The 12467-nt window shown below is 39.3% G+C and overlaps 1 protein-coding gene across 1 annotated transcript; it reads right to left on the reverse strand.

The window, feature by feature from the left end:
• Positions 1 to 619: 619 nt before the first annotated feature.
• LOC106053010 (sortilin-related receptor-like) lies at positions 620 to 10330 on the reverse strand. The gene is made up of 7 exons (XM_056027908.1): positions 10156 to 10330; positions 8652 to 8765; positions 6588 to 6713; positions 4814 to 4939; positions 3885 to 4001; positions 1944 to 2060; positions 620 to 831 (listed from the first exon to the last, which is right to left on the reverse strand). Exons 1-7 carry the CDS (start codon positions 10250 to 10252, stop codon positions 707 to 709), a joined length of 822 nt encoding a protein of 273 aa, XP_055883883.1. The 5' UTR covers positions 10253 to 10330; the 3' UTR covers positions 620 to 706.
• Positions 10331 to 12467: the final 2137 nt, after the last annotated feature.

A 12467-nucleotide genomic window follows, 5' to 3' on the forward strand; every position in this document is an offset into this window, starting at 1 on the left:
TCGACCTTCTTTCTCCATTATTCTCTGTCATTTGCCTTTGAATGAATTTCATTCTGATATTCTATCTGAAAATATTGAAACCTACCTTTTTACCTGCCTGGTTGGAACACTTTGGTGGCCGATTTTGAGTTTGTGTTTCCACACAAACTGTCTTTGTAATCTTGTTTATTTCAGAAATTCAACATGAATGCACACAACATTTGAGTTATTCTTAAAGTCATCTGTCAATTTCATTGTGTACACTTATATATATATATATATATATATATATACACACACATTACACACACTCCCACATGTTACTCAAGTAACGGTGTGATGTGTGGCTTGGGCTTGGCTACCAATCAAGGGGGCTAGAGCTCAACACTCGACACCAAGCAGAGATGTGTTTGCTAGGCACAACAATTTCTTTCAGATCCCTCTTCACCCATTTTAAGTTCACAAAAGAGATTGCTATAAGCATGAAGGATCGTAATTATGAATGACACAATGTGACATAATTTGATAGATGCATAGATATCCTTGACATACTGTTCATCCGTTCTTGCATTGTTGTCCTTCGCATATAGTTTTTGGTCTAATTTCAACTAGAAAAATTAAAAAAAGAAATGACACTGACTTAAACAAAGTCCAAATATTTTATTGAGCTTCTGCACCTATTTTTCTTTCACTTGATCTCACAAACCGATGGTTCAAGGGCTGTAACTCAACCGCTGCATCCACGTTCGTCGTAGCCTGTGCCGCAATCGTTTTTGCCGTCGCATCTTTTGAAGCCTTCGATGCAGATGAAGTTATCGCACTTTACCTCGCCCTGAAGACATACAAAGTGTTCTGGGGAAGGGGGTAAAGTAGTTTTAAAATGAAGTTTATAGAAGGTTTAACGATGAATGAATAGATTAATGTTTCAGTAAAGACTGTGCTCGATACCTAAACATCTTTGTTGAGTTGAGTCAAGAATTTTAGAACTCTAGGCTAGAGGTTCTCAAACTTTTTTTTGCTCGGGGACCCCCATATAGTCGACAAACTATCTGATCGGATTAGATGGTTTTTAGCAAAGAAGTGAATTTAAAAGTATACAATTTTCATCTTTCTTCGCATTCCTTAAGGTCGTCTCGCACAAACTGAGTTCCAAGGACCACAGTTTGGGAGCCACAGCTCTAGACCCAAGGACACTCCCCTCTGTCGGCCTGTCTGAACAATTGTTCCCTCTAGGAGTGATCCCAGCAGATGTAAATTTTTTACAACCCTATTACAAATGGCTTTTATCCCAAGACGCTTGGGTTAAAGAGGGAGTTCGAAGGTCGAGCACACTGTGGAGGCTACCCCATATTCCTTCTCTATACCACATCAGCCCTGCGGGTGTTCGCTATAGAACAGGCCCTCAATTAACGGTGTGTAGATAGTGACGCGTTTGTTGGTGCGCTCTTATCTTATCTTATAAAATACAGACGTTACTTCATAAAGAAGATGATTATGTCCTACACGTTAAGCACTTAGTCATGCGTCATGCATGTTAACCAATGACTTAAATTCTGCTAAGTCATACAATAAATTTAGTCAATAAACGGGAGTTAATCTAAGTATGTAAACTTGTGAGTTAGAGTTGTTTATCTTATCTTATCTTATATAATACAGACGTTACTTCAAAAAAGAAGATGATTACGTCCTACGCGTCATTCATTTAGTCATGCATATTAACCAACGACTTAAATTCTGTCAAGTCACTGGTTTTCCTGGCTAGCTCAGGCAACCCATTCCATGCTCTAATTGCACTAGGGAAGAAGGAGTATTTGTACAAATTTGTCCTAGCAAATGGAACTAGAAATATGGAGTCAAAATAAAAATCAGTATTGAGTAACAAGTAAATTCAATTTGGCGTCTAGCAATCTTTTAAATAATTTAAATAAACAGCGCATGCGTGAATAAATTCTGTTGTCTCTTACCACAGTCGAACTCGTCCGACGAGTCACCACAGTCGTTGTGTCCGTCACACACGAATTCTCTGGAGGTACACTTGCCGTTTCTACACTTGTACATGTTCATGTGACTACAGTCTGTGGCTGGACACACAAGAGAATATAATAAGTGCTACTGTCTGTGGCTGGACACACAAGAGGACATAATGAGTACTATAGTTTTTAGATAGACACACCAGAGGACATAATACGTAATACAGTCTGTAGCTGAACGCATAAGAGGACATGATGAGTGCTACAGTCTTTAGATGGACACACAAGAGGACAGAATGAGTTCTACAGTCTGTGGCTGGACACATAAGAGGACATGATGAGTGCTACAGTCTTTAGATGGACGCACAAGAGGACATAATGAGTTCTACAGTCTGTGGCTGGACACACAAGAGGACAAAATGAGTGCTACAGTCTTTAGATGGACACACAAGAGGACATAATGAGTGCTACAGTCTGTGACTGGACACACAAGAGGACAAAATGAGTGCTACAGTCTTTAGATGGACACACAAGAGGACATAATGAGTTCTACAGTCTGTGGCTGGACACATAAGAGGACATGATGAGTGCTACAGTCTTTAGATGGACACACAAGAGGACATAATGTGTTCTACAATCTGTTGCTGGACACACAAGAGGACAAAATGAGTGCTACTGTCTTTAGATGGACACACAAGAGGACATAATGAGTGCTACAGTCTTTAGATGGACACACAAGAGGACAAAATGAGTGCTACAGTCTTTAGATGGACACACAAGAGGACATAATGAGTTCTACAGTCTGTGGCTGGACACACAAGAGGACAAAATGAGTGCTACAGTCTGTGACTGGACACACAAGAGGACAAAATGAGTGCTACAGTCTTTAGATGGACACACAAGAGGACATAATGAGTTCTACAGTCTGTGGCTGGACACACAAGAGGACAAAATGAGTGCTACAGTCTTTAGATGGACACACCAGAGGACATAATGAGTGCTACAGTCTTTAGATGGACACACAAGAGGACATAATGAGTGCTACAGTCTTTAGATGGACACACCAGAGGACATAATGAGTGCTACAGTCTTTAGATGGACACACAAGAGGACATAATGAGTGCTACAGTCTGTGACTGGACACACAGGAGGACATAATGAGTGCTACAGTCTGTGACTGGACACACAAGAGGACATAATGAGTGCTACAGTCTGTGGCTGGACACACAAGAGGACAAAATGAGTGCTACAGTCTTTAGATGGACACACAAGAGGACATAATGAGTGCTACAGTCTTTAGATGGACACACCAGAGGACATAATGAGTGCTACAGTCTTTAGATGGACACACAAGAGGACATAATGAGTGCTACAGTCTTTAGATGGACACACCAGAGGACATAATGAGTGCTACAGTCTTTAGATGGACACACAAGAGGACATAATGAGTGCTACAGTCTGTGACTGGACACACAGGAGGACATAATGAGTGCTACAGTCTGTGACTGGACACACAAGAGGACATAATGAGTGCTACAGTCTGTGGCTGGACACACAAGAGGACATAATGAGTACGGTACCTAGGTCTGTGGTTGGACACACAAGAAAACAACAAAATTTCATTGGAGTTTCATTTATTAAAAAATTTAGTTTAAAATGCAAAAAAAAATGTTGAAAGTGAAGCGTGAATATTGTACAACAAAAATAATCCATCCTTTACAATATCTACAGACCCTCTAACTAACTGTGGGACGAATAATATCGGGTTTTTTTTTGTTTTGTTTTGCTTTTATTAATATTTTAATTTTTTTTTTTTTTTTTTTTTTTTTTGGGGGGGGGGGGGGGGGATTCTTAGTTGCCACTAGTAAAAGTTTAAAAAAAAACTGCACAAATAAATCTCAATTTTATAAATCAGACGCATCAAAAATCCCTTACGGCAAGACACAGCCTCATCTGAGCCATCCTGGCAATCTTTGTAAGAATCACAAATCCACTTCTGAGGCAGACATTTATTCTCTCCTGGACACAGGTGTTCCCCAGCAGCACACGTACCTAGGGCAAGACCAAACACAATACTTAGAGTGATGGTAACCAATAGTACTACACAGTGGCGTCTCATGTTTATCAGAAAAAGGGGGGACTAGCCGATATTCAGTGTTTCATAACTTATGTTAGATGTGAGATCCTAGGTATCGTATTTTTAAAGACCGCATCACAAAGGAAGTGATTAGAGACAGGGTTCTTTCTTATCTTATCTTATCTTATATAATACAGACGTTACTTCAAAAAAGAAGATGATTACGTCCTACGCGTCATGCATTTAGTCATGCATATTAACCAATGACTTAAACTCTGCCAAGTCACTGGTTTTCCTGGCTAGTTCAGGCAACCCATTCCATGCTCTAATAGCACTAGGGAAGAAGGAGTATTTGTACAACTGGATCTCACGATGACCTGCTAACTACAGTAAAAAAAAAAAAAACAACTACGCAAATTAAGGCTCAATGGCGATATTACAAGGTCTTCTGGACTTGCAAAGACCTTCCTATAGGGAACAGTACCAGAAAAAAAAAGCAGACAAAGAAAGCGACGGGAAGACAACATAACAGAATAGACGGGCTTGCCATTGAAAGAGTTTCTCTCCAAGGCAAAAGACAGGATATGGAGATAGGCGGCCCAGCAAACTAAGGGATAGGTAATGTGAAGGTGAACTAATATAGGCCTCTAAGTAGGCACCTATCCTGATTATAAATATTAACTCTAACGCTGCGATTGGAAATGTTCAAGTTATTTTGGTTACAAGTTGTTACTTTTTACAACTTCCGTTTAGTTGCTACTAAGAGTTAACTAAATTTTTGACCTACTTGCGCTGTGACAACCCAGCTCATCACTAAGATCACCACAGTCATTATCACCATCACATTTGAAGGACGCTGGGATACAATTTCCATTGCTGCATTTAAACTCGTTAGAGACTGGACAGCTCGAAGCTGTGATAAGAAAAAAACAACACATCATCTTTTTAACTCTTTCTCTCCTATTTGACGATACCATGGTTAATTTGACCCCATTAAATTAATTTTGTGTTTTTTTATAAACATGATTTATGTTATGTATAAAGAGCATGCACTGACCTTCAATTCTATACCAAATAAAATTATTTTCTGATACCAAAGTAATAGAAGTTTTAATCATAACAGGGAAGAGAACTATAAATGAATAAAATGAATGATTCCGTCGGATCATGGAAAATAATTACGGAGAGAGAGAGTTAAATGTCAAGGAAGACATTCAATGTATTAACATGTTCTGTCCAATAAATACAGTTCTGTGACCTTCCAATGTAAGTCTAATTCACTCAAGTTTGAGGATATGGAAATGAAAAACTAGACATAACTTTCTATTGTATTGAACTAGTTTAGTTAGAGAGTATGTTAGTTTTGTTAAATAAATATATTGTGTATTGTTTTTTTTTTTAGCGACGGTAAAAGTAGTGACGTAATCAGACGAATGACGTAACAGAATAGGCGTAGATGGAAGAACAATATGGCGATAGAGAAGGTTGAATAGTGTTAAAAGAAGGATAAGTAACGATAATAAGTAGGCGAGACAGACATCCCAGTTGTGAATAAATGCATCATGATGTGAAGCCAGATCTGCAACAGCTTGGGGTTAGGTTAGGGCATGGAGACGAAAAGCCCTAGCGCCTGAGGGAGATCTGAATGGAGGAATGAGTTGAAGCAGGCCAGAGCCCTCCATGGGCTGTAGCACCACTGGGATGGATGGAAGGATGAATAAGTGCATGGATGAATAAATGCATCATTTGAAGCACTTTGAAGTCTTTATCAAGTTTATCTTCGATAACTGTAATGTTCTTTTGTTAGTTTGAACTAAATGATGAAATAGTATTGAAGTTGCACAAAATACTAATTAGAAAACTATGAACTTTGCTGTTATCCTAAAGAAAGAGACTCAACATTTCTTTGATAGCTTTACAGATTTGTAAAGTGGCCCTATACAATCGATCCTATACCCTATTAAGACTCGAACAAAGAGAAAGATTTTATTTTTGAGATTTATTATGAGGACACGGCTCCTTGGGCCAAAAAAAGTTTATTGCCTTAGTACTTGAGTAAGTGTCGTTTTATATATATTCAAAATGCAAGTTCTCGCTGCAGAAAAAAAAATATTTTTAAAATGTTCATTTCTAACTAACTTGTGTTCATATAAATACACTTCCTGTTTACACTTCTCTTGGGACCTTGATGCTTGCACTACTTGACAACTTGCATGTAAATATACAACCAACCAGTGGAGTAGCAAGGGATTTAGGGTCCCGGGGGGGGGGGGGGCTTGGCCTCTTTACGGGCCCCTGCATTTTGACATTCGACATCATGACATAAGATAGTGTACTTAATAAATATAGAAGTCTGATGTGTGGAAAACATGCAACATGGTCACTAATTTACATGCCAACATGAATAGCAAGATAACATTGCATTGTTTGAACACTCATTTGGGGAGCCCCCTGAAGTGAGGGCCCGGGAGGATTTTCAAATTTGGACCCCCTCCTCCCCCACCCTAGCTACGCCACTGCAACCAAACTCATTTATTTAAACTCTTGGTGTGATTACTTACTAGAACCTGAACAGATCGTCTCATCACTGCTGTCACCACAGTCATTGTCCCCATCACATCTGTAACTTCTTGGTATACACTTGCCATTGTGACACTTAAACTGGTTGGCTCCTGAGCAGTCAGTCGCTGTGACGAGCCATTTGAAAAACAACGATATTACTCAGACTTAACATTAAAATTTTAAAACAGAAACCAACCTTTGCAAATAAGAGTCTGCGAGGTGGTTGAGTGGTACAACGCTTGGCTTCCCAACAGAGGAGTTTCGGGTTCGAATTTCGGTGAAGGCTAAAATTTTGTACCAGGATTTTTAGGACGCCTTTGAGTCCACACAGCTCTAATGGTGTCACAGTCTTAGTTGACATTGCATGATCTAAAGTTCACGTCATGTTAAGAGTTTAAAAGACACGTGGAATTCCTGATGTAGAAAACAGGAAGTAGATTGAATAAAGTTGACTTTGAGTCAGTTAGTCAAGTCAAGCAGACAAGTGAAGTCAAGTTAGAAGTCAAGTGTTATTCTTTGGACCGTATGGTCAAGTATATTTTAGTCCGGGATGGACAGTAGCGACTTAGAAAAGTCTGTAGTAATTTCAGTTAGAAAGTAACTTGTGGGCAGTTGTTGCCAGTGGTCTTTTGAGACATGTATTAGTTGATCTATATTTCTGCACAGTGTTACCCGCTGAGATGCGGACGTGATTTGTAACTAACATATATTGGATACATTTGATACCGCTGTTATGCGGATAGGACTGTTTATTATTTCTTGACTTGTAGCACTATTGTGTTGTAAAATAAACGTCACGTTTGTCTGCTGAAACGGACTTAGGTCAGTTTATAGTATTTGTCTTGTCACGTGTCAAGAGTACTTCAGGAAGCAATAACCCAGCATTACGCGACATTCGCTTTCTGCAACCTTACACCATTAAACCTGTCATTTACAAATGGGTACCTGATAATTGTTTGGAGAAAGTAAAGTCATTGTGCTGGCCACATGACATCCCGTCACCGTCGGCCATAGATGACTATTACATGATCTGCCCTATATATTGCAAGGCCTGAATGATGTGCTTTACACTACATATAATAAATAGGCGAAACACGACCGGCAAGCTAGCAACTACACACAACAAACACACTATACACACACAATTGTACCATGTACACATAAATACGCTACACACAAAAATACTCTACACAATAAACAAGCCAAGATTCTTTTTTTAACTAAACCCAAATTGTATTCAGAATCGTTTAAAATCTGGTATTTATCTTTGAAACCATTACATTTGTCCATTTTGTATTTATGTTTGCATTAAAAAAAGTAAAAAAAAAAGTTCCCCTTTCAGAGCTTGTGGCAGATGATGTAAAGATCATCTGTTTCTGTGGCTTACGGTTAACTAGGGTGTCATGTGGCCAGCACAACGACCAACCGCCTTTACTTTTCCCCAACCAATGTCAGGTACCCATTAGAGCTGAGTAGACTCAGAGGCGCCCGAAGATCCCGAAATTAAAAATCCCAGTTTCACCAGGATTCGAACCCCGGTCTCCGGTTCGGAAGCCAAGCGCTTTACTGCTCAGCCACCGCGCCTCCCTATGTTTGTATTATAAATGAATAAAGACATTCTTCAAAGTTTGACATTTATGCCTATATCAACATGGTCGTTTGTATATGAATTTCTCAGAATAGCAAAAGTCTTGAGCATTCCAAACTCTTGAAATAGATTTAATAGTTAATCTTGACTATAGGCCTATGCCCTATACAAAAATTAACTAAAACGAACAGAAGAAACATATTGGACTTTTTTTTTTTCAAATGTGTAGATCATTCTGATTGAATATTTACGGTGACATTAGTGTGGGGAATTCATATCATTGAATACAGTGTGTAAAGTCATTGAAATCAGTGTGTCTGTTGTAAGATCATTGAAATCAGTGTGCCTGGTGTAAGATCATTGAAATCAGTGTGTCTGGTATTGGGTCATTGAAATCAGTGTGTTCGGTGTCAGGTGCCTGACTTTAAGTGCATATCATGACAGGTGTACGAATGACAGGACTGAGTCTACTTACGGCAAGCTATCTCATCAGCTCCATCAGGGCAATCCCTCTCAGTGTCACAGAGCCAGGTCCTGTCTATACATGACCCATCATACCTACAGATGAAGCTGGTAGATGTGCAAGTAACTGTTGATAGCCAAAGATACAACACATGTTTACTATTCTTGTCTTACCGTGGTAATTATTGAGTCTTAAAGTGGACATCATTTGACATCAATTGTTAGTACCACAATATAACTATTACGTTGCGTTCCGAAAGTGCGACTTGAAAAGAGGTAAATATGAAAAAAAAATCTTAAATTATTAGCCAATACAAGCTTTCACAGTCACTCCCATAACATTGTCACAGACAATCCCATAACATTGTCACAGTCACTCCCATAACATTGTCTCAGTCACTCTCATAACATTGTCTCAGACACTCCCATAACATTGTCTCAGACACTCCCATAACATTGTCTCAGACACTCCCATAACATTGTCTCAGACACTCTAATAACATTGTCACAGTCACTCTCATAACATTGTCACAGTCACTCTCATAACATTGTCTCAGACACTCCCATAACATTGTCACAGTCACTCTCATAACATTGTAACAGTCACTCCCATAGCATTGTCACTGTCACTCTCATAACATTGTCTCAGACACTCTTATAACATTGTCACATTCACTCCCATAGCATTGTCACAGTCACTCTCATAACATTGTCTCAGACACTCCTATAACACACGACATATGGGAAATGTAAACAGATTTCATGAGCATATTTTATGTTATTAGCTAAGAGCACTTGACTGTAATTTTAACATAAACCTACTGTTACTTCATACAGCACACTTTGGTTTACTGTTATTATGTATTCAACACACTGTATTTTATAAGATCATCTTTCCTTTGCGTTCCTCGTGGAACATAGGGCTCAGTACAAACACACCACTCTCCACGGTCTCTTGCTAGTTCTTTAATTGGCTTCCCAGCTCTTTCCTGTCCTCTCGGCTTTATCTAGTACACTGCGTCGACACGTTCTTTTTGGTCTTCCTCTACGTCTTGTGCCCTGGATGTTCCACTTTAGTGTCTGTCTAGCGCTGTTAATGGTATCTTTTATTAGGGTGTGACCAATCCATCTCCACTTCCTCTCTAAGATCTGCACTTCCATATTTCTCTGTCCGCCCATCTCCCACAGCTTGACTAACACACTATGGTTAAACTAATTTATTGTACCTAAAAGCTTATTACTGTAACTCTTTGTAACTTATGACAACTGACTGTAACTGACTGTTACAATACACAAAGACGAGAGTCTCATCGCACTAAGGCACCGTGTTGAGAAATCTATTCTCTGATAACACGGACAAGGAAAGCAGCAGTTCGTTGTAGAGCTTCCCTGTCTCCGTACAGAACCAACTCACCATTGCGTACCAGTCTCTTTTTCACTTAAATGTGTCATATCCTAACTTCCTTAAAGTTACTTTCTGTAGGAACTAATTGTAATTTATAGTAACTGTAACTTACCAGCTCTATTTGCGTTTCTTTTTCCTTGTTTACCTCCCAATGCCAGTACCACGGTAAATAGCAGGCCTACAAGAAAACATTCCCGTTTGGCAGCCATGTTGGCACAAGCATGTCTCTTGCTGATAAATCCAAGACAATCACACAATCTCTGGGTCTACATGGCTTGCTATCTTCAGATTGATAAAGAAATCTGAATGATGTCAACGCAACTTTGGTGTAACTGCATAATTTGTTACAAACAAAAAGTCAGCAGTGGGTTTTTTTTCCCAAGGGGTAGCGAATCGGTGATTGGTGCCCTAATCAGGAAAAACAAAAAAATGAATCAACGTACATTTGGTATCCTATGACGTGAATAAAAAAAATCCCATGGCTCTATTTTGCATCTTGTTTTATAAATTACATTCATTACTACAGAAGAGAAGATACTTACGTTCTAAGCGTAACTATGTTTCAATCCATATATCAGTCTAATCATGCGTGTTAATCCATGACTTAAAATCCGCTAAGTCGTTAATTTTGCTGGCTGATTCAGGCAACCCATTCCATGCTCTAATAGCACCTAAGTATTTTGCGTTTTTAGTCTGTGTTACTGGTTAACCATGAATAAGATAAGTGGGATTAATTTGTTTTAGTTTTCTTTTGTTACTCTTGATAACTGACGTTTTTCTGGGTGAAAGGACACTTTTGTTATTTCCGGATCTGTGAAATAAGAAATGTACCTTTATCTTTGTGTCTTTCTGAGCATTTTATTAGGTTTTGTATTTGAATTAGCAAATTATGGCTCAGTGCTTTGTGTATTATTGCTACTTTAATTTTTAGTCTTCTGTTCTGAAGAGTCTCTAAATTAGTGATTATACTAATGTTATCTCTACCTTACATTAGGTAAAAAGTAAAGTCGGTTGGTCGTTGTGCTGGCCACATGACACCCTCGTTAACCGTAGGCCACAGAAACAGATGACCTTTACATCATCTGCCATATAGATGGCAAGGTCTAAAAGGGGAAATGTTTTTTCTACACCAAAGGGCTAGCTATTTATCGCTTTTCCTCCAAGCATGTGCATAGCTATCCCACGATAGAGATAGAAGCGCATTTCTTATTCAATATTCTAGGACAAATTTGTATAAATGCCTCTTCTTTATTAGTCCACTTTAAGTTTGGCAAGGGTTGCCTGAATCAACCAGGATATTATTATTATAGCTTTTATATAGCGCTACTGTCATGCTTATAGCATGCTCAGAGCGCTTTTTGGTCCAATCCTTTTGGGGGGGGGGGGGGGAAGGGGGTATCTTGAAGTTGGTTTTCCGTGCTGCCTTTAGGCGCTCAGTAACCTCGAGCCCCCTTCTAGGTAGCCAAGCCAAGCTAAGTTCAAGCGCACTTGGCCTCTCGACCACGCTTCAATGACTTCGTAGAGCTTATGTTACTGATTAACAGAGGAGATTGCCCTAGAAAAACGCGTTTGGACGTAAGCATCTTTATTTAAAGTAACGCCTGTGATTTATGAGATAAGATATGCTGATTGGACAGGTCTTAGAAAGAAAGGGACAAGCAAACAAACGATCTGACCAAAACCCCCGGTCAGCAACTCTGCGTTATAAGTTCACAGTGATCTGTGACCATCCAGTCCAGCCTGAGATATCTGCAGTTTCATCACTAAAGTACCCAGCAAATGCAGTTAATTCAGGATGCTGCAGCTCGTATTTTATGGCTTCTTGCTACTGCGAGTGCTCCGTTGATCCAAATCAACGTTTTGACTTCAACGATGACATGTGGAGAACTTTCATGTATGGGAAGCGTGGTCGAGAGGCTAATTGCGCTTGAACTTGGCTTGTCTTGGCTACCTAGAAGTGGGCTCGAGGTTCGACACCCGGGCAGAGTTGCGTTTACTGAGCGCCTAAAGGCAGCATGGAAAATCAACTCCTAGAAACCCCCTCCCCTCCACTGGTCCATCAAATGAGATTGGACCAAAGCGCTCTGAGCAAGCTATAAGCATGAAATTAGCGCTATATAAAAGCTATAATAATAATAATAATCTCTTCTATTGTAAACTGGTGGACGTGTTTAACCTGCTGTTTTATCGAGCACTGACACCGACCGCAACTCCGAAAGACTCTTTACTTTTGTTAAAAGAAAATATAACATTTTCACATCGAAAGATAATAGGCAAAGAAATATGCTAGACCTTAACTAAATATTATAAAAAATAATTGTGGCATTTTACGTCTCGAGACGATTTTTTTCCCTTTGCAACTTCTTGTGTGACTAAAGAGGCTAATCCTTAGTACTCTCTCCCTTCTTTCTACTACTGTTGTGT

Source organism: Biomphalaria glabrata, chromosome 4 (genome assembly GCF_947242115.1).
Source record: "Biomphalaria glabrata chromosome 4, xgBioGlab47.1, whole genome shotgun sequence".
NCBI classification, from domain to species: Eukaryota; Metazoa; Mollusca; class Gastropoda; family Planorbidae; genus Biomphalaria; species Biomphalaria glabrata.